The 24,672-nt window shown below is 37.3% G+C and overlaps 1 protein-coding gene across 1 annotated transcript; it reads left to right on the top strand.

The window, feature by feature from the left end:
* Positions 1–791: 791 nt before the first annotated feature.
* Positions 792–1,181, top strand: LOC139146208 (uncharacterized). Its single transcript, XM_070717619.1, has one exon. It carries the CDS (start codon positions 792–794, stop codon positions 1,179–1,181), a length of 390 nt encoding a protein of 129 aa, XP_070573720.1.
* The last annotated feature ends 23,491 nt before the right edge of the window (positions 1,182–24,672 follow it).

The raw sequence follows: 24,672 nt of genomic DNA, 5'->3' as shown, positions 1-24,672 counted from the left end.
GTATGTCAAATTTATTGGAATTCTTAGATGACATTACCCAGAATGCTGATGATGGAGTACCAGTGGATGTTATTTACTTAGACTTTGCCAAAGCTTTTGACAAGGTACCACATGGGAGGCTTATAAATAAACTACGTTGTCATGGCATCAATGGTTCTGTACTAAAGTGGATACAGGGATGGCTTGCAGAGAGACAGCAACGAGTAGTAATCAACAGCAACGCGTCTGAGTGGAAGGATGTCACAAGTGGTGTGCCTCAAGGCTCTGTATTGGGTCCTGTGCTTTTCCTGATATTCATAAACGACATTGATTGTGGAATACATTCATCAATAAGAAATTTGCGGATGATACAAAGTTATACCGGCCAATATATGACGACTCTGATGCTGAAGAATTACAGTGTGATCTCGATAAGCTGTGTACCTGGTCGCAGAACTGGCAAATGAGTTTTAATGTCTCTAAATGTTCATCTATGCACATTGGCTACAATAACCCTTCCCATACATATACCATGAATAATATTCCACTCAAGCATTCCAGTGAAGAAAAGAACCTTGGTGTTATCATCCACTCAAATCTAAAGCCATCACAACAGTGTATTCAAGCTGCAAAGAAAGCAAACAGCATGTTGGGGCTAATCAGAGAACAATGACACTGAAATCTAAAGACATTATGTTGCACTTATACAAACATCTCGTTAGGCCACGGTTAGAGTACTCCATCCAAGCATGGTCCCCCTGGCTTAAAAAAGACATTGCAAACCTATAAAAAATACAGCGCGTGCTACTAAGATGATTCCAGAATTGCGCAACGTGAGCTATCAACAGAGACTAAACCAGTTAGGCTTGACAACACTAGAAGAGAGACGAACCAGAGGAGATATGATAGAGACTTTCAAGATTATGAACAACTATGACAGTATCAATTTATCACTTAAACCAGCCACCTCATCAGTAACACGCGGACACAACTACAAGCTCAGCAAACCAACTGTCAAGCTAGACACCAGGAAATATTTCTTTGTATCCAGGATTGTAGACAAATGGAATAGCCTGCCTGCCACTGTTGTTAATGCCAAGTCAGTGAACGCTTTTAAACATCAATACGACCGTCTGCACAAAGGTCCTAAAGGGATGTCATTACCAGACCGGATATCTAATCCCTCAACTGAACTGAACTGAACTGAACTGAACATACATACATACATACATACATACATACATACAGACGCCACCGACTTCAGCTTATAAGATAATCTCACATTGGTATACAAAATGTTACCTTATAAAATAGAAAAATCTCTCAATAATACAAATATGAAAATTTCACCACAATTTGAAAAAATTCTGATGGAGATCAACCCCACATGATCTATAGAGTACGTTTTGGAGTGATCAAAAAAGCACTTTTAAAGAAGATGGCTTTCGACTTAAAATGGGAAATACTGCCCAAAATCCAAAAATTTAAGTATTAAAATTTCACAACAACTTGACTCAACTTAACTCATCCGAAGGAATATGCATTATGAAGTTGCAAAGCAATCAGACATGCAGTTTCAAGGAGATGATTTTTTAACTAAAAATAGGAAAAATTGCCCCAAAATACAAATTTTGAAAATTTCACCACAATTTAAACTATCTAGAAGAGATCATCCCTAAGATTCTGCATATTAAGTTTCAAAGCACTTGACAAGTGATTTCAGAGATTTTATGACCAAAAACCTGAGAAATTGCCCTAATATGCAACTATGAAAATTTTAAAGATCACAATCTGAATGATGAATCTATCTAAAGTCAACTTGAGGAAGCTACTTAGTAAGTTTCAACTGAACTTGCCTGAGATTACAACCTGGGATCACAGAACTTCAGCAATTTGCAGGATTTTGCCTTATGATTTAGGCTTATATTTTTGAAACTACCATATTTATTGGAACAAATTACATCTCTAATCCTTGGTGCACCTGTACACCACATGCTAAGATGGTAGGTTCGGCTGTTTTGGACTTTTTCACGTGCACACACACACACACACACACACACCACACACACACAAACACACACAAACACATACAAACGCACACACAGACCTACAGATACCACCTGAGCTTACCTTAGGAAATCTGTCTTTGGTATACCAGTACATAAAAGCACACAAGGTATTAAACTTAATGCAAGTGAACTTGATTAAAATGACAAAGGTTACACCATAGCCCCAGCATGAAAAGTTCATATCACGAATAAAATTTATGATCGACAGATAGCCTACTACATGGTGTATTTCCTATTATTGATTTAGCTAGCATTGCAATAAAACTCCAAAATATTTTGTCTATTTGAAGCCAGAAATAGAAATATTGACAAAACAGTACGGCTAATCATAGGGAGAGGTATAAGGAAGTTAAGGCACAGTCAAATGTTTGAAATGCATAAGTACAGAATCAGGTCTACATGTTTGACAGCTGAGTGTTCTGGTATCCGTAGGGAATATGGCCCACCATAACTCTAAAAAGGTGTTTGTGATGCAAGCACTGCTCCATGGTTTACAGCTAGAGATATGTACCTTTGAAGTTCCAACTTGAGAAATTTCTCCAGTAAAATTGAAATTGAATCAACACAATGTTAATACTGAAAGCACACTATAACACAATTGCACATTATATACAGAATGTATGTCTTCCTCAATTTTACAAAATGTTTATTCCGCCAAGCATTGGCTAGCTTCAAATAATCAAAACAGACGATTATATACTTACCAAATAGCTATCACATACATGTAAATCTGCTATGGTCCAAAATCACTCTTTACACTTCAACTTGGTTGAAAAGACAACTGACAGTCACACAAATGTGTGTGGAGCTGAGGTTTTTACATGTCAGTGCTGCTACAATGGCTACAAGAATGCAACAAAATCTGTATCACGTATGACTTGGAACTTGGTCAAAGGTCGATCAGGACCATAGATAAAGAACCACTTAACTTGGGGTTTTTAGTCTAAAATGTATGACCTGTTTAGCATATGCAGAAGTCAATTATCCACCATCTTAACATATGTTTTGTAAATTGTATTTATTTTTAGAGGTCAGGCAGGACCTCCCGTATTATCAAAAGTGGAAGTGTACCACAGGAATTCAGGCAAAAACAATATGTTTTTATTGCAAAGTGTAGTAAAGCTCTGAGACTTATATTGGATAGGCTAAACAAAGTTTGCCTACCGGTATGTTGCCATTTCCCTTACCAATATTGGAATGCTTTTGATTATGTAGAGCGTACTTAATGTGAGGAAAACTCTGTGAAAAAAGTATGCATGGAGTGTACTTGCTGTGGAGGGGTAAAAAAGTGTACACAGGGCGTACTTCATATCGTCGAGCTTAAACAAGTACACATAATGTATATGCTAGTCATCTATCATCACATCAGCAGCGAGGGGGGTTGTTTGATTGATAGGGGTGACTCAGTCATACACTATTGATAAGTTACCTTAGTCTCTTGATGTTGATTGTCAACAGCTACACTCGCCTCATTTTTCCTGTCTCTTATTCAAAGCACAAACTGAAACAATCAAATTGCTTGATTAAGAACAGTGATCATACTTTAATAACAGAGTGAAAGATATAAACAACAACAATGCATATTTTGAAAGATGAAGTTACCATTACTATTGTGTGCGTTCAACTATTTGTGTCCTACAAATTCTAACTCTTGTAGATGTGACTTAGAAATCAATAAAAATCTGTGAATTTTTAATTACATAAATACTAATTAATAGGCAGTACATAATATCATAACTCCTATCTATATTTACTCCAATGACTTTTTAGGAAATTTGTGATGAGCAATTTAGGATATTGTAAGGGAAAGACTAACTAATAAACCAATACATTTTAATATTTGCCATTAATTTTAGCACTTATTGGCACTTGTGTAATAAAAAAATGTTAAAATAAGAATTCATATTTAAAAAAGATGAGTTAAAAATATCATTATAAATGGCAATTTCACCAGAAAACTTGAATGTAAGAAATGATGTGAAAAAATCAGTATGACACTGTTGAAGCTGGAGCAAGAAATAAAATTCTTATGTGTTCAATTCAGCAGTTTGAACGGAGGGTTAAAATACAGTTTCTCAGAAGTTTGTTTAATCAGCATGAGCACTATATTTTGACAACTTTATCAAAAATAAAACAAGCTATCGAAGTGAAAAGGTTTTACAAAATATCCAACCTTGCATTGTTCAGCATGTTGACAATAGTAAAACTGCTTATTGTACTGTCCTGAGCACACTTCATTAAGGTAAATGTACACTTTTTTCTGTAAAGTAGTGAAATGTGAAAACAGCAGTCCAGTAAAAATGATTGCACAGTTGGAGATGATTTGTTCTAAGGACAGGTTTCACCACGGGCATTCTGTTGTTCTTAAATGATGGTGTATAAGCGTGTAAACATGATTTCGTATTTTAGTTTCCGTTTGCCGCTGGAGAACTTACATCGTGATTTAAAAAAAAATAAAAGCCTAAAAAAATGAGGTATTATTAATACAAAAGAAACAGTCGCATTCTGCTTGTTCACCTAACTGATTATTCTTTCTCACGCCCGGTCTCTCTGCACCGCGGCATGCACGGCAGAGTTCTTACCAGCGCGTATTTACCGCAATCATGAAGCGCGTAGAATGACGATGGTACGTTGCTATGACTGCCGTGTACATGAGCGCGGCAGCTGGAATGGAACGTGCACGCGACGACAGCTATGCACGCGAGCGCCTCTGAACTGTCGTCTGCTGTCCCGGCCTCAGAGATGTATATATACAAGGGTATGCTCATATGAACATGGAACCTGACGATGTGCGTTACAAAAAAGGGGGGACAGGGGGGACAGATATTATTACCCTCTGAAACGTCCGCAAAAGGTAAACAAATTTTTTATTTTTAAAATGTAACTCACTGACGATAGAAAGTAAAATACAGAATGAAAACAAAGAAAAAAATGTGAAAATGTAACCCTTGACCTGCCAGGCTTGTTCACGTTCCGTACGACCAAAACAGACTGAGTGAAAAGAAATGCACATTTTAAATAATCTTCCGGGTTCTATCGAAAGGCTTTCACTAAAACTGAAAAAAATTAAATGTTCTTCCTTGGAATATTATATTGGAAGGTTTTTACTACGAAGAGAAATAAAAAATATGTCCTTTCTTCTGCGCATGACGAAACCACAGAACGGCATTTGCTATATTAGCGTATTTTGCGACGTTCGAACATCCAAAGTCGCTACCGGATAACGGCAATTTGTAACGCACATAGTCAGGATTAGCGATGCATTTATTCTCGGTCATATTTCGAATATCTACTACATGTCTGTCATTTTCATAACTTGATGTGTGCTACGATGCCATTTCAAATTTCATACGTCGTTTTCGCGACGGAATTCGACTCGTTTCATCGGTAAATAATATCGTCGAGAAATGATTTGCATACCCTTGTGTATATATATCATCATGTGAAACGACACAGTGCAGGTCGCGCGCGTACCTATAGTACGCGTATATATGCGTGCGTCGTTCCGCCGCGACGTTTAGCATCGAAAGAATATGGTCGATGTGGTCGCTTGTGACGTTCCCGTAGACACGTCCGACCTTGATCTGGTATTGTAGCTAAGTAGGCATTTCAATCTGAACGGCATTCTGTTATAGATTTCTTACACAGTTATCATCAAAGTTCATATTTACATATAAGCAGCTTAGTTTATTCAGACTATCAATTCAGAACAACAGAGTGCCCGTGGTTTAACTGTACTTGATACCAAATTCATACATCACTTGTTACAGTGATTTAAGCTGGTAATTCTATTGTTTACTAGCTGAAGTTACATTTTTATAAGAGAGTTACTTAGTTTTTGAGTAGACATCAAATGAAATACATTAAACAAGTGAAAGATGTGTTTTCTACCTTTTAAGATTGTAATGTTAAAATACTGTCCTATGAAATAACGGTATAGGGGTTAAAAAAAGGAAGGGAAATAGTGTTATCAGTTATTTTCCAATATAACTTTATGATAGAAATGTTAGTTATAGTGAAATTAAGACATAACACTGAACAAACTAATTACTTTCACATTTAACCACTTTCCATTTGCAACTGGCTTCATGTCACGGACACTACATCTAACAAGTGGTTAACCAGTTTTTACTGCATTTACATTTAAATTCACCTGACATCTGAAGTAAACTTCATAGACTATAATAAATCCTTTTAAAAACAAAAGAAAATGTGTTTTTGAATTATATAAGGGGGGAAAGTGGTTGCAAATCTGACTATTTATGATGATGCTGCAGTAGTGTTAGCCCCAGTACAGATCTCTGTCAACGGTGATGCATATAAGGGGAGGGTTTATGTCCCTTCAAATTACTTTTCTGTTTTAACTCTTTCTTTGCATTATAAGGCTGAATTATTAGTGTTTGATGAAATTTCAGTCGTGTGTTGGTTGTTACACCGCTATGCAGATAAGAATGGACAGTGAAATTGATCTAAATGTTATCACACTTGTGTAATTGGTTTGTAACGTTGTTCCACAACTTACCTCAGAAGTTGCACTAACTTGTTGTAAATGCAGTGAACATCAAAGAGCTTTTATGGACCCCATAATAACACACACACCAGGGAGTACCCTTTGCAGTGCACTTCACACATACACAGAATCATATTACTTCCTCCATACCGCTCTGAGTTACACTGTATTATAGCTAAGTTAGAGTCTAGTTGTCCTTAGATTCTTGTTGCCTTTGAAGTTCTTTGGCGAAAAAAATCATGATCCATGGGAAAAGAGGTGTACATACGCCAGAAGCAGTACATGAGAAAGTTGTCGAAGTGTACGGGGATAGAAAGTGAGGAAATCTTTACCCTACATACACATGCTCTAGACAGTTCCTACTTTATTGCTTTATCTCAACAACTACAGTGGAAGCCTACTGTGAAACAACACTATCATCCATCCATTATTTGCCGCAACTCAACTAAAATTACCGATCCTGTAGTAAATTTTGAAACAACTTTACAAACCAATTACACAAGCGTGATAACATTTAGATCAATTTCACTGTCCATTCTTATCTGCATACGACAGTAGGGGAAAGCTATGGTGAGACATAGTCGGATCTATCATGTGATGTCTATTGAATGCTGTGATCCTGAAATCTGTTTGGAAACCCAAGTGTGTGGTTTCTCCTCAGTCGCAAAGTTCTGTCTTTCCTAAGTTGTTGGGTCAGATATTTTGTTGTTTTTGTTATACTTGTTGATGTTTTCACGTGTTATTGGCTTCAAATAACATCAATATTTCTATATTTTTATCTTGTGTTGAGATTATTGTTAAAGTTTTGTCTCTTTTTGTGAACTTTGTTTTGACAAGTGTGTCTTTTATGTTCTTGTTTCTTCTTGTGGGTTATTATTGGGTAGTTTGGGAAAAGGATTTTTAATGTTTCGTCCTTTTCAAGTTCCTGCCAGTATTTTGCAAGACTTTCTTTCAAGTCTTTGGGCTATTCAACAATGAACTCTACCGCCAAATATGTGGCTGTTTAATGGGCTGAAATGCATTGCTGGGGATTGCCATGATTGCATTTCATAAACTGGAAATGGAAATCATCTCTGAATACCAAAATGTGATTCACTTTTGGAAAAGATTCAGAAATGACATTTTCATAATTTTTACTGGAACACAAAACCACAGAGTAACATATAGACAGAGTCGCAACACTTGCATGTCTTTTGTTCCATGGTCGTCTCGGTAGACTATTGGCTTTTCATATTAAAATGAGCTCCAAAGGTGTTAAACTTTTTGGAGGCTTTGTTTGTGGTTGATAATTACACGAGATTCTGCGAAAAATACGACGAGATGGCATCGTACTGCCAGTCGCGTAGCAACCATAGTTACTTTCTGAGCTGAGCTCTCAGGCCCGGCTTAGGCCAGAAACACTGCTTCACGCCAATCAAAAATAACACGCCAGCAGTTTCATAAACATGTCCTTCCTTGACGCACGTGTAAAAGAGGGTATGACTGACCGTAAACCATTGAGTAAAACCAGTCAGTATTGATAAAAAGACTTTCAAATTTGGTTCAAACACACTCATTATATATTCATAAAATATGAGAGGAATTTTAAAACGGTAAAACTCATTTTCCTGAAGCTCAAAACACTCCCGTTTTCGCCAGCACGTCAATTCTGCTCAGCACCACACGACAACCAACAACACAAACTTTGCCGAACATACTTTCGCTAACAATTGGCGAAAATCCGAAAATTACCGAAGGATTCATGGTCGGCACTCTTCAGAAAAGAGAGGCGAGAGCAACCTGAGGCGAGGCGAACATGGATGGTTACGTAACCGCTTCATGCCTTAAACAATACCTGTTGCCACTCTATCTATCTTTCTCTATGACAAAACCAACTGGCAGAGTTTAGCTATAGAATAAACAAAAATGCACACCCTCATTTAAATTTACGGTTAACAAATCACAAGAAAAAATAACATTTCTCGACGTCAAAATTTTGAAGGGCCCAAGGCACAACCAAGAAAACATTTTGGATAATAAACCCACACAAAACTAATTGGAACATTCCAATACCTGGAAAGAGAATCATTTTACCCAAATCAAATTTTAAAGGACTAATTGAAGGTGAAATTCTCAGATACTTCTGTGCATCCAATGACCCAAACGATTTCAAGGAGATAGTTGATTTCTTTATAAGCAAATTAATTTACAGACAATCCACGGAAAAAGAAATAACTAAATTACAACAGAAATGAAACACAGGAATTGAACTCAACAAAAAGTACAAGGCAAATAAAGAAGGAAACAACAACATATAGGCCATAAACTAAAGCAAAAGACTTGAAAGAAAGTCTTGCAAATATCGGAGGAACTTGAAAAGGACAAAACATTAAAAACCCTTTCCCTGACCCCCAATAACAGCCTACAAAAGAAACAAAGACATAAAAGACACACTTGTAAAAAACAAATTCACAAAAAATCTCAACACAGATAAAAATATGGAAATATTGGCTTTATTTTTTAAGCCAATAACAATGAAAACGACAACAAGACAAGCATATAAAAATCAAAGTATCTGACACAGGATCACAGCATTCAGAAGACACCACATGCTAGATCCGACTATGTCTCGCCATAGCTTTACATAAACAAATAGCACACGACTGAAATTTTATCAAACATAAATAATACAACCTTATAATGCAAACAAGGGGATAAAAGAGAAAAATAACATTACGGGACATAAATCCTCCCCTGATATACATCACTATTGAAAAAGCTTCATAATGGAGCCCACACTACTGCAGTACCACCATAAATAGTCAAATGTGCAACCTCTTTCCCCCTTATACACAATAGATGCAGACCAAATACTTAAGAAACTCCAGTCACCTACAAATATCACTATGAATGGCAAGAGAGTATTATATTATACTCTTCATGACTGTAATTAGACTTCAGATATAGAGAATTTGTGTTTAATATCGTCTGTTAAAACTGGTAAAGAAGTTGCCCTTTTAATTATTTAGATGTGTAGTGTCCGTGACGCTACTGAAACAAATCACAATAATATGTTGGAAACCAAATGTTTAAGTAAATCATTTATTGTTCACTTAATAGTGTGAATAGGACAGTGTTTGTATTGTTTAGCATTTTTTACATACCAGTTATCATTGTCTACATACCAGTTATCTCTAGAATTTTTCATTCAGTGTTGTATTTCTGATAAAAATTTTCTGGTTATTGAAAAATACCCAGTACTACAAATATTTTTTATGTCAAACTTCCTTAACAATATGTTTTTGATTTGTTTGTAATCAATTCTTGTCATAATTTTACTGTTTTTACAGGTTTACTGGTTATAATAAACAATAGTTTATTTCACACACATATTCCTGAATGTGTAGTGTCCGTGACGCTTTTACCATACCACAAAAATGACTAGAAAACTAACAAAAAATGAGCAAAATTTTGCTACAAATACTATTAATGTTTTCTAAAGACTTCAACAATTGCAGTAAAAAATAATTTAAATGTACTAAAGGGCAAATCTGTAAACTAGAGGAATCATAAGCTCATGGGGAGAAAAAAATGAAAAATTCTTTTTTTTCGTAACAAATCATTTTGCAGGAAATCATGCAAAGCTGGGTAAAATCCTGATACATTCACCTTATTTTCTACAACAGATGTATATATTTTCTGGTTAAACTTTTAAAAAGAATATTTGTACAAATGTTGTATAGTCTACTATGTTATTTCTCCATCAACTCATAATATTTTGTAGTGTCCATGATGGTGTGTCAACACAATAAAGAACTGGTTGCCATGGAAATACTGAGAAAGTTTGGTTCACAACTTTTCAAGCAAATATGTACAAAACCTTCAGCTTTGTTAATTTAGTAAATTTAGATACATGTCTACAAGATGAAATTTTGACAAAAGTGAAACACTCTAGAGCACCCTGATTGCGACTGAGCCGTGTGCATATGACTCTTCCAGGGCTCGAAATTAACTTTTTTACCTGGTAGTCTACTTGGCTACCATTTTCTGAAGTTGGTAGCCCAGTGACAATGGATGGCGGCCCATGCATATTTTAGTTTAGGGATTTTTTTCATTAACAAGAGAAGGAAAAACTATTTTTCAAGATTCACATAAAGTTACACTCATTGCAATATGTGACGTGCTTGTAGGGAAAGAGAAAGGAATATATGAAACTTACCTATAATTGCAGGAACGGTATCAGGATCAATACTTTCACGACAGTTAGCTCCTGTCAAGTTTTTTTTCAACCAAATCCTTTGTTTGTAGAACCATTGCAGCAGGAACAGTGCTGCTTTGGTCCCGGACTCTTTCATTGTATTCCTTGCATTGTTCATCTACTGTTCATCAGTAATACTCTTGAAGTAGGTATAACTGCCAGCATCTTCATTGTAAGAAAATTATCAATGCAATAAAAATAAAATTAGTATGTGACCTCATATATTACAATACTTATGTAATTAAAGTGCTTAACATCTTTCACGATTGTACATGCACTTCTTAAAAAATGTAAAACACATTCACTGTGAAGAACTTCATCAGTAAACCTGTACTGCTCGGAATGACACAGGCAGGTAAAATGTTTGCTACAAAATATAAAAATAAGTACTGTCTTTAAAAGCAATTACAGTATTTGCAGTGTACTCTTTCATAATTTTCACATTTATTATTGAAGATGGGCATGCTGCAGCCACTTTTCCTGCCATCATGCTCTTACATATTTAAGCAGTAATTATAGATAACTGTTTACCTTCAGATTAGACATGTTTTCATGCTTTACATTAAATTTGGAATTTGATTATACTACTTAGTCTAATACTAGAGTACTGTCATGTACGTCATCACGCAGTTGTTACCAATAACTTGATTTAATGAAAATATGAAGATGGAGCTGCATGGTGCATTGATAACATGTTTTCTGGGTCTGCCATGCCATGGCCATGCACTCCACCGGAATTGTCACAAATGATTGGTTGAAGATGCATGTGATAAGAGCTAGTTCGAAATTAACGGACAATCACTGATACAGTGGAATTTGAATGGTCTGTTATTACGTAACCCTTCCTTATACTTTGTGGAGACAATGATACAAATTTTCTAACTTATAATTATGGTTCAGTGCGGATATTACACCTTAATGTCTTTCAAAATGTACGAGAATTAGGTCCGATCATAGTTAAGATACAAAGATTGTCGGGTTTTCGGCTGGTTTTCTGTATCCATGAAGCAGGTCAACAAAGGCATGGCATACGATGAATAAACATGACTCGAAATATTGCACGACTGAAACCATAAAACTTCATATTCAATACTAACCGTTGTCACCAAAGTGAGTAGATGCTTTCTTGACTCTTGTCATGATTTTCCCATTGTTAGACGGTTAGTGCGTTAGAATGAGTTTTCACGGCCGGTACAGTAACACTGTTCTCAGCTGCTGTTGATTACATAGACCCTTTTCATAAGTCTAGCCCCCTCCTGTGGCCACTGTGAATTTGAAGTCAAAGTGAGGCCACTGGGGAAAACCCTCCAGCCCCTGCCCAGTGTTTTCCCCAGTGGCCTCGCTTTGACTTCAAATTCACAGTGGCCACAGGAGGGCGCTACACTTATGAAAAGGGTCATTGAGTAATCGAAATCCTATCTCCAAATCTACCAGCTTGATGATCAATTTGCGCTTGCGCAGTACAGCCAGAATTAAAACATTGCATGTCATTGGTTTTTATTTTTTTATTTTTTTTTTATTTATTTATTTAGCACAATAACCAAATTAATAAGAAAAATAGTACAGAATGTAACAATTTACAACACCAAAGGAGACAACGGAGTTATTTGTGCATGGATAGCACAATGTGGAATTTGCCGTGTGAATCACTTGCCAGGCCATACTCTCACCTGATAATGTTTGATCTAAATCAGCTCCTAAGTAATTGACGACATCCCTCGCAACGATTTTTGTGTTATTACACGTTATGAAAAGTTCGGAACACCTCCGTAATTTATGGTTAGACCCAAATAGAATTGACTCTGTCTTACCAAGATGCAGTGATAGCTTGTTATCGATCAACCATTCATTTAAATTGTTCAAATCCAAATTTAATCTGTTTTGTATTGCGCAAACATTGGTATCCGATACAAGTAATGCAGAGTCGTCGGCATAAAGAGAGAGTTTACAATCAACAGCTGAACACATGTCATTTACATATAGCAAAAATAATAGCGGGCCTAATATCGATCCTTGGGGAACACCGCAATTGACCTGATTTAACGAAGATGTAAACCCATTTACACTAACCACCTGTTGTCTATCTGTCAAATATGATTTAAACCAATCAATGGCCTCATCTGTCATGCCCATAGCTTTTAGTTTACACAACAAAATAACATGGTCAACAGTGTCAAATGCTTTTTGAAGGTCAATGAGAACCATTCCCGTCAGATTACCCCGGTCAATTTGATCTTTGATATGATCTGTGATGTGAATAAGACAGGTGTCTGTGGAATAACCCGGTCTGAAACCTGATTGGAATTCATACAACAAATTATACTTCGCTAAATATGCTTCCAGTTGGTCAAATACAATTCTCTCTAAAACTTTTGAGACAACTGATAGAACTGACACGGCCTATAGTTGCCCTCAAAAGTCTTATCACCTTTCTTGTGGATTGGCATCACTTTTGCACATTTGAAATTGTGGGAATAATACATTGACGAATAGAAAGATTAATTATATGCGTCAATGGTGTGACTATCTCTTCCGCACCGTCCCTGAGGAATCTTGCAGAAATGTTGTCCAACCAGTTGCCTTATGTACGTCTAAAGCTAAAATATGTTTCAAAACCTCGTTTTCATCCACTATGGACAGCTGAAAAGAATTTTGTTCAACACCTTTCTTGTTGTAATAACGTTTAACATGATCGGGCCATATTTACCAGACGCCTGTGGTAATTTATCAACCAGTATTGAAGATATATTACAAAAGTAATCATTGAATTTCTTTGCAACCTTATGCTTATCAAAACATAGACTGTCACCTATGACCAAGCTAATGTTAGTCAAAGTTGCTTTTGATTTTCTCAAGACATGCCCAAATTCTTCAAGGTTTTCCAAATAACTTTACTGTTATTCCACATTCGTTTAGTTTTGATTTGAAAAACTCAGATTTGGCGATCCTAACGAGTCTACTGACTCTGTTCTTAGCTGTTCTAAATTGACGCAACGATGATTTATCACCGGTTGATTTCATTTTCCGTAGAATGTTATCTCTATCTCTAATTCCCTGTAAGATTTCGCTATTAATCCATTGTTCTGATCTCTGTTTTAATCGCACCTCTTTCATGGGTGCTATTTTGTGTAACACTCCAATAAACAAGGTCTTAAATTTATCCTAGGCATCATTAGCTTGATCACAGTTGATCACCTGAAACCAGTCTATCTCTTTGAGCTTTGATCTGAATAGCTCATCTGAATATCCCTTCATCGATCTCATCTTGACAGTGTTATGAGTCCCGATATACATCTAAATTAGTATTAAATCATCGAAATCCGGTGTGGTATATCTTCTCCTCCTGTTGCTATATTGTACCTCTATATTACTTCAATTATTGTTTATCATCCCTTACATATACAGTACAAAATGCACATTTCAGTTATTGAAGTGTTGAACAATTGGCCGACTATATTGAAAGAACTAGTGCTGCGTGTCATTGCAGTTATAAATTAATGGGTCGAATTGATATGGCTCTTAGTGTAACTAAGGGAATTCTTGTAAGTTCTGCCATCATAGCAGCCATTCCAACTGTTCCATCACTGTTAGCCTTAACTCCTATACCAGGTGTTGTCATTGATGTAATACAAGGAATAACTGATGTAGCAAAGAGACGGGAGAATTAACATTATTACGTTCAATATAAACAATTGCTTACTCAAATACAAGAAAAAGCCGCCTCTATAAAGAAAGACCCCCTTCGGAACACGCCCCAGACCTTATTCAGGACATATTCAAGCAGGCACTAGAAATTCAAAAACAGGAAGGATTTAGTCCTCCACTCGAGCGTTACATGAGGCTGTACGGTCTAAATGGTTATGAAAGTTAACTCCGTAGGGACTCCACAGGATCCACCCATCCTATCGGTCTAGTCTCTGCCAGCCATTCTTTTGTGTCTGGATTGTATAACTGTACACGTTTGATATCATTGGCCGCCATCATGATTTTACTACGCTTTTCACTCCGAATTTCACCGGCTTTCCATACAAACTGTACAAAATGTGCTGGCTTGTGCTTCTTCTCAGTTTCAAACAGATCCTTATAGTCTTCAAACATTAGATGTTACGAACACAGACATCTTTTATCCCCTATTTATTTCGTCTCAGAAGTGGGGTACGAAAAGCATATACTTTCGAGCGAATGCCGACAAATCAAGAATAGGTTCTCAATTCAATTCATCTCTAAATTTACCTATCACCTTTTTATTAATCTTTGGGAAATCGGCGGCCACTGCAGAGCCCATCCACTAGTATCATATATCGATTCCTTTCCATTCTGTTCCACATTTTCCCTGACTATGTCATTGAAAGTTATGTCTAAGGCAGGGGTTTCATTAAGAGCCGGCAGCCGGCGAAATTGACCGGTTACTCTCACGATTTCGCCGGCTACTTTTTTGGAAAATTTTAACTCTTTTATCTCTCAAATATTTTTTACCTTCTGAAATTATACGGACAAGTATCACAAACTGTGTAATCAAACTATTTAACGGCTTTTATGTGAAACAAGTTTAGAAGATGAGCGACTGCTACGATCGCCGTGTACTACGTTGTAGCACGGTCTAGCGTATACTGCCTCAATAAAAATCGGAATTGCAACGGACAATTCCATTGGCTACCTGAATTACTGATTCATATGTGGTGACCTTTATGTTTGCCAATGAACACGTGCGTACTACACCCGTCGGTCATCATAAGCTCAATTCAAAATAGTCGATGAACAAATGAAGAGAGAAGCGATCGCAAGGTCAAGTTTCGCTGTACGATTTTCGGTTTTGAAGTGCACCGAGAAACAAGAGAAGGATAATTACGTGGATTTAAACTGTTTTCGAAGGCAATGGCCTGATTTTTTCTCACGAAAAAACTTCCCGATTACAGTTCGAATTTTAGTAATGTGAACGTATGTAACCAGCTGGAGGTATGGTGTGTACTGCTTTTCGGTCTATCCACGCCAATAAGAATTCGCCCAGAGTTGTTTAAAATACGATAAGACCTCTAAATTCACTTCAAAAACGATCGTCAGGTTAAATCCGAATGTGAGCTTCTGAACGTACAAATTTTCATATCCTATATCAAGGTTCTTACTTTGCATAGCCATGTCAAATAACCTTGAGGGTCCTTGTTTCTGTTTGCGAAATATGGTAATATCTGTCTTTTTTATCATTCTTGATAAATAAATTATCCTTCTTACCTCCTTTGTGGTATAAAAGTTCATCTACAGATTCCATACACAACATCAGGGCTCTTAATTATAAGCATAACATAGTACATTCATGAAACGTTTCTCGTTTAATGTGCTTAAAATATCAGTGTTCCATCCAGGATGGCATCAACAAGGGGGATCAACAAGGGGAATTTTCCCTCTTTACCAGAAAATTTCGGGGGGGGGGATTTCATCACTTCGTGTGTTCTACTTGTGTCTCTACGTTGTGACTGGGACCATTTCATGGGGGGGGGGGCTGGTCACCCCTTGACAAATTAATTGGGGTACCAACATTACAACAGAGGGGAATCCCCATCCCATGTCTAGAAGTAACACTATCATCTACAATATCACATTTAGGCTATATCATTAATAATAGTGCATTATTATAGTTTACATCCTAAAAGCATGGAGGTTCTTAGATTCTAAGACTTTAGTTTTCTTTGTTGAACATATCATCAACATTACCACATTTTATAATTTTTAATTATGAATTATCATATTAAGGCCTAATCTCCCACGAAAATGGCTTTTATGATATGAACACATATTGTCCTGGAATACTGCAGACAATTCTCCTGAAAATACTAGAAATTCAAGTGACTGTGAGCTATAAAAAGTGAATTTTAGCTCATAAGAGTTTCCGGCCTTCGGCCGGGAGGAGGAAACCCCCTCCGCGGACCCTCCCCCAACGACTACCGCTTTGTGGTCATGACAGCTGCAACCGCCTACTTTATAATTCTGGCCCCCTTCTTCAAAACTTAATGAAATCCCTGGTCTGGGAAAGGAGAGGAACACTGCATATGAAACTATCAGTATCCACGTAGGCTAACCTGATACCTGGGAACTGCTTTCGAAAGTAATTGTAATGCGTCTCATACAAAAGCAGCTTAGAAAGTTCGAGCACTGCCGCGCCAATGAACACTGGCTTTTTATATTTATATTTATCTATTTTCAGTTCCAGTAGGGCACTGGCCCTGGAATGTGGACCATCCTCTTTACTAGTTATGTAAGTTATATGTTTCGTCTTTGGATTATACTTCTGAATTTTTTGACGTCCACTATCGGTATTATCGGGACTCACCACAAATTTAAAGTCTCTGTACTTTCGGACATCTATTGTCTTGCCGAACATCGCATTATTCATCAGTTTATAGAAATTCTTTTCAAAGTCATTTCTCGCATTTTTCCTCTTTTCTGTATTAAATTTGATATATTTCTCAAGACACGGGGCTTCTTCAAAGGCAAGCTCTCGATGTATTTTTTTCAGTCGCATCGCCTTTTGAAGATAGAATTCAAGTAACCTGTAATGTAAGACGTATCTCTTTCTGTCCATGAGACTCATGATTTAGTCTGGTGCCGAAACCCTGATTTTGGTCGAACCCAAAAATTTCGGCCCCACAATGGTTCTCGGTGGTTTCTGTATCTCAAAAGCCTACTGAATCAGGATCTGCATGATGCCACCCTGGCACCCTTGGGCATTTTAATATATTCAAGATGGCCGCCAAGATGGCCGCCAAATATGTAAATGGTGATATCTCAGCTCTGTGAAATGTTATCAAAATGATTTTAGTGTCGTATGCCAGGTAAACAGGGCCAAGGAATTCATTTCTTTCATTGCCGAACATGTGCAACCCTTAATTTGCATAAAAATCCAAGATGGCTGCCAAAATTACCTAAAAATCAAGTGAAATAGCCATATCTCAGCTCCATGAGAAGCTGTTGGAGTCATTGTGGTCTCCTTTGCCAGGCAAATGGGGCTAAGGAACTCATATCTTTCATTGCCTGATATGTACAACCCTTAATTTGCATAAAAATAATCCAAGATGGCTGCCAAGACGACCTCAAAAACAGTTAAAATGTCATATCTGAGCTCAATGACTAGCTGTTGGAGTCATTTGGCTCTCCTTTGCAAGGTATATTGGGTCAAGCAATTCATATCTTTCATTACTGACATGTGCAACCCTTAATTTGCATAAAATTTGCATAAAAATCCAATATCTGTTAAGTGTGTAACAAGTCATATCTCAATACACTATGCCATTGATTTTGGTGTCTTTCGGCATGTTTTACGGGTCAAAGAATTGGTATCTTTTGTTATATTTGCTGTAAATCAAACATGGAAATCTGAAATTGATACTTACAATCCAAGATGGATGCAAAGCTGGTTTCCACAACAAATATCAATTTATATCTGAGCTGAATTGCATCCTAGAGACTAATACAGTAAGGGTTCAAGGCAGAAGGATAAGTTTCTTTCGTTATATAAAATGTAAAATATTTCATTGAAAGCCAAAATGACCACCCAATATCAACTATGGCCACAAAAATGGATGCCACAAAACATTGAGTCGTATCTTAACCAACCAAGCATTCTTGAGACCTACTTTGTTTTGTTCCACAACAAATATCAAGGTATATCTTAGCTGAAACTACATCCTAGAGACTAATACATTTCAATATTGGTCGCAGAGTTTTCATTTCTTGTTTTCTTGTTTTCATGTTATCCCTCTAAAGTTGTACCCTTAGCTTTGCAATCATCATGCTGCAAACAATTTTACAGTTTCTGCCATAGGGGCATCAAGAATATGAATGTTTTGCGCTTGACACCCATCCAAAGCACTTTTAACAGTTTAATTGCAGTCCAATTATCCAATCTTTAATTGAATTGTTGTTGTTTTTATAATTAACATATAGACACCTTGCTCCTCCTAAAGCATCCTTCATCACTAGTCCAATTCCACTACCTGACATAAAAAGGTCTATACTGATAAGCATGTGCAATTTTCCTTGTGTCTCGAAATGAAACCGAAAGTACATAACAGTGCTGACGTGTTTCTTATCACATCACTTCTCCAATAGATGGATTGCAGACTAACCTGTACTGTTTTGATGGCTTGTGCCAGCTTTATTGGACTATGATAAGAAACATACCAACAACCAAAATGTATGCATACAAAGAGCCACAACTGCTAGGTGCCCATGCTGTGTCTTGTTATGGTGCAGTGGCCTACATGCTAGCCATGGGAGCCGCAACACACTAAAACTGCAAAAATAACGGGCATAAGAACTGGCACACACATACATATAAACGTAGACAAGAAAAATGAAAAAGGTGAAATATTGCTGAACATGTAATGTCCGCATATATAGATATTCATATTTATATCTTATCTAATACTCTTTTGTTGTTGATTTTGCAAAATCTTTATTCTACTTTATGATCATATATATAGGAACGGTATTGTGAACAAAGATGGAAGGTCCCAAACGGATTTCTGTGAGTTCGGTTGGCTGAAAGATGAATCAGTCAAATCACTTTGCATTTAACTTTTAGTCAAGGCTAACCAGCTCCCTAGAAGTGCATACATTCATTCCTAATGGATATGCAGGCGACCCTTCATATTCCACAGGAAGTTACAGATGCTCTTTACCTCATCTGGCTGTGACATCTGTATTTTCTGCGAGTAAGTATAACAAGCAACTGTCAATATTAATGGCCCTGCTAATAACAAAAGCGATGAAGGATGATTTTGTGCAAGAATCATACCGAATTTTACAGTTCTGGTCGAAAAATTGTAAATGAGTATTTTGGTACATTGTTACAGATAAGTATTATAAACGTGCCACCAAATGCCACCAAAATCAATTTCATTAAATACTCAGTCAGCTGAAGTATTACATATTATATGATATGGCAGCTATTCCGGAGATCATATTTTCATTTAATTGATAAATGGTAGGTAAACAGTTCATGTAATGGGAAAAGTGAGTTCCTCGATACCTAGCATGCCGCCAAATATTAAGAATCAATCTCAAAGATGAGCAATGATAATATAAGTTAAGGCTACATGCCTGTTTTGCAACTCTTTTTAGGGTATCGATGATGTTTTGACTTCACTTTTGATATATAATTTGCATTGAACAGTATTATATACAATTGACCCTTAAAATGTATCCAAAGACGCAAAACTTGGTCTCGCAAGCTACTTAGTAAATAGAGACATGATGTAATATTTTTGACACCATTATAACATTAAAAGATAAACTCCCAGTTTGCAATGTTCTTGAAAGATTTCTTTCAGGTCAGATAACAAGAGATTCAAATTCTGCGACTAATAAAACTGACCATAATCTTAAGAATGCTTGATTGGCAAAGATGCAACTCACACCTCACTAAATCTAACATTGATGTTTGTAATGCAATTAAACCGCTCAAAGTGTTCTGAATTGGTGCCAAATGCAAGAGGTTTGTATTCCTGCTGCCTATGAATGACACTATGCAGAAACTAGACACTTGTTTGCAGCATGACGGTTGCAAAGCTTAGGGTACAACGTCTGACGGATGACATGAAACCTGGTCGTCATTGTCAAATCAGAAAACCATACCCGCAATGATAAAGGTATTCATAGAATGACTCTGCCACACCCACTTGCGGTCATATATTTAAAGGGCAGCAATATTAAAGATCCTGCTGAAATTGACCTGAGTGACTAAATTGGTGCAAAGATAAACAAGACAGATGACTCAGGATGGCTCAAGATGACCAAACAAGTCACTTTTCTGCAAGTGCAAAAGCATGCTCAGCAAATTCGCTTCGCATAACTGAAGCTCATTTATTGTGATTGATTGACAAATGATAATGACCCTTCACGTTGTATGGAAATGTACAGTTCATTATAATTTAATTAAATGGATGGTTTGACAATTTATACGAATGAAAATGTTAATTCAATGACCTCTCAAACGGATCCAAACACATACAACCGTGTGTCGAAGATGCTAGATAAATCTTGTTGTAATGTTTTATGAAACCATTGTAGCGGCAATGTTGGATACAATCCTTCCATCAGAAGTAAAATTTTTCCAGCTCAGAAAACAAGTAATGAAAAACCTGCGACCAATAAAACCTGACCAAACACAACAAAATAGGTCTCAAGATTGCTTGGTTGGTTAAGATACGACTCAATGTTTTTGTGGCATCCATTTGTGTGGCCATAATTGATACTGGGTGGTCATTTTTGCTTTTCATTTGTGCATTTTTGCTGAAATATTTTACATTTTATATAACGAAAGAAACTTATCCTTCTGCCTTGAACCCTAAATGTATTAGTCTCTAGGAAGCAATTTCAGCTCAGATATAAATTGATATTTGTTGTGGAAACCAGCTTAGCAGCCATCTTGGATTGTAAATATCAATTTTAGATTATCATGATGGTTCATTTTACAGCAAATATAGATTTAGATAATTGATGAGGTAGCAATTTTTTAACCTGATCCTTTGTATATAATATTTTTCTCCACTCTCCCTCCTTTTCTTTTTGTCAAGCCTTCTCTGGCTGGTTTTTTATCGACATGGGAAAATGTATGTAGGATCTGCTTGTCCAATTGCTATAGAAGTTGATATGCATGTTTTTAAGTTGACTCCAGTACCTAAGTTGCAGACCTTATTTGCTTTTGTCGTTCTTGTTTTTCTGGTTTTTATCTTAGATGACCCCACCCGTAGGTTTTTGTTTACCCCAGCGATGTTTTTATGAATGTTACCCACCTTGTTTTTTGATTAGCCCAAGATTGTTCCCCGGCGATTTTTTTCTGTATCTGGATCCTCACAAATATCTAAACGACCTATTTGTGTAAACACCTGCGATAAACCCCGTCCCTCCTTTTTTAATGACACAAATGATTTTCTTAAACTTGACTCTACTATTACAATAGTACCCGCCCTGTTTTTACCCCGATGCTGTCTTATGCATACGCTGTATTCTCTCGCTGTCGCCTCTTACTACATCTGACTAACTCCCAATAGAAGGTCGCGTTCAAATCTCGCGCTCTGGCCAAAACAGCCAACCTATCAGAAGGCGCCTTACAGAGAACAATAAGCACGAAAATCAAAAGTGTGTAACCCTGCTATCCACCCTGTTGTAAACAAAGGCGCACGGTGAATTTTAAAATCGCTTGTCTGTTATTTTTAATGTTGAAACATGCCTTTTTAATAACTGTGCGAGCGGAAATCATGCGGACAGACTTTTGAGACCAGCCCAGCGTACGATGCTGTGTGTTCCCGGCGTAGAACGGCCTCCCATTACAGCCCTGCAGACAGGAACTGAGGAATACACGGCGAGTTATCGGTCCTGATTTTGGACCGCGCATGAAAAACTACCTTTTCTAACTACTTTCGGCAGAGTAACTCATTAGATAACGCCATTAGATACGTTCTTGTAAGATATGGCCAGTTCCTGGACACCTTACCGACCGTGAATCGCTGGTAAACTATTACAAACGGTTTGGGACGAGAGGAATTTTTGAGGATCTTTCAATCAAACTTTCAATCTTTATTTACTCGACACATACTAACAGAGAGTATGGTATGGTACATCAAGATGTGTTACAAATGTAATCAAATTTCTTGCTCACACATGGACTGGTAACTACCCTAGTCTGATCAAATACATTAATATCAATAATCAAGAGTCTATAAATACAAAGATTTAGCTAGTTTTGTATTTAAAAGAAATTATTCATAGCTTCTCATAGATTATGTATGGAGGACCTGTGTATTTTCTATTTTGCCTGGGAGTTCTTGTGTGTTATCACTGTATACCTAGGGAGTCCAAGACGAGAATTTTCCAAGGAGTGTTTTACGTTGCATGCTGCACTGGAAGGTTTGAGTGTCAGTGTGCGCTCTTTAAGTCAGATGTTTCTCTTTTTTGAGTTTTACTCAAGTCAGCAGATATGTAAAGAAACCGGTGAGTGGCAGAGATCGAACTTTATGCGGATCGGACTGTTTATTTAAACCCTACGCCATCCTCTACTTTAGTCGATCGAACGAACATTGCTCACACAAGTGAAAGCCATGCCATATATTTGCAATGCGCACTGCACGCTGAGATGATAGTATCACCACAAGTTGAAAGCTGATCTTTCTGCAGCAAATTGTGTGTTAACTGCGAACGTTATTCCATTTATGAGTTCAGTCAGATGTCTGAGATTGTCATGAGAACATTATTTGTGATTGTTCCACTGAACTTTTGTCGATGCGCGGAGTTTGCAGAGGAAGACTTCAGATTAGTTCGGCATGTCCCCGAAGAGCCGACCGGAAGTAAACAAAGATCTAAGATGGCTGCGCATGGTAGCTGAACTGGACGCTGCTTAGCAGTGAATTGCGTGTGTTGTCACTGACTTTCATGTGCGGACATTACACCGGACTTACAATTGTGCTCATCATCGAACATTAGTTAAAGTCGCGTGTGAACTATTTGTGTTTCCGAGCCGCGTGGTCAAGTCTGAGGTACCTCTGCGGTAACGTTAAGTTTTCCATAGAAATTGTTAAGCATTTAGAAAGGGTTTGAACAGAGTTTTTGTTCTGAAAGTGTGTTCGACTCCTGCCGTCGGGAGGTCGATCAGTACGGTTATTGTTACCATGGAGTAATATTTATAGTTTTGAAGTACGGTTTTACTATTTTATATGTAGACCCGATATTTGACACAATATAGTAATATACAGAAGTTGTTTGTTACATTATATGACTGTGTGTTAGTTCCTCATTTCATGCCCCATGCTCTGTAGCCCTGCGTACAGGTCTGTGCACGTGTGTTCCCAGCATTATATGGCCTCTACCACAGCCCTGCAATGGTCTATGAAGAAAACTGAGGTCTCTGCGGCCTGGATCTGGCCGCAATGAAAAAACGGTCTATTGGGCCCAAAATTCTGCTCTATTTGGGCAAATCCTTTCCCTGCCTACCTTTACCTCCTAACCAATCCCAGAAAAGATGCGATTAACTTCTCCTAACGTCCAAAACTGCTCATTTTCTGAAACATAACGTACTCGACAAGTTGTTTACCCATGGAGATCCCCATTTGAATCTCGCTGCAGAGACCCCAGTTATCTCCACAGACCGTTGCAGGGCTGTGGTGGAGGCCGTATAACGCCAGGAACACACAGACCTGTACTCAGGGCTACATGCTCTGTTGCTGCTCTAGAGAGGTTAACGCCAGTCTCGGACTTGTTGGCCCTGCTAGAGAAATGAATTTGGCTGAGCTTTAAATTTGGTCGGTTATTATTCTGCCGTCTCGTAACATCTGTTACACAAGGAACATTTCGGTGAAATTCCAAAGTCAATTTTTTTTTTCCATAACTCAACACAAACCTTTGTAAATTTGACCCCCCTTCAATCATTGATTGTAAAATTTGACCCCCCTAAAAACGGTTTGTAAAAGTCAACCCCTTTGTAAAAACGAATGCTCCCTTATCTAGATCTCGCCAAAGTTATGTTAAAGCGATGTCAATGTCATTCATGAGCGTGATGTTTGCAAACTTCCTTCCACCATGAAGTTACCTCTTGCTTCAGCAACGCTGACTACAAGATGACATTGGGCCGTACAGTGTGGTACATCTTTATTTGCTTTCCATTGAAAAACCTGTAAACTTACGATTTACTACCGTCAAACCATAACATATAAAACGTTATTCATCCAACGATACCCTCGCGCCCTACTCGCGATCTGCAGAAACGCCGACGCCGACATGTTTTGCAGAGTGGAATGTCTTCTCATTGTTTTCTGAATGTTCAACAAAATAACATCAAAAAACTAAAATTGGCATGCGTTATAAAAGGATCTGTTGACTGTGGAGAG

This window comes from Ptychodera flava, chromosome 1 (assembly GCF_041260155.1).
Source record: "Ptychodera flava strain L36383 chromosome 1, AS_Pfla_20210202, whole genome shotgun sequence".
NCBI classification, from domain to species: domain Eukaryota; kingdom Metazoa; phylum Hemichordata; class Enteropneusta; family Ptychoderidae; genus Ptychodera; species Ptychodera flava.
Note: the sequence above shows the minus strand (reverse complement) of the source record. Positions and strands in the feature narration are given on the sequence as shown.

Bases quoted from the DNA above. Each gene is read 5' to 3' on its own strand.
- LOC139146208 (XM_070717619.1), top strand. From the start codon at position 792: ATGATTCCAGAATTGCGCAACGTGAGCTATCAACAGAGACTAAACCAG.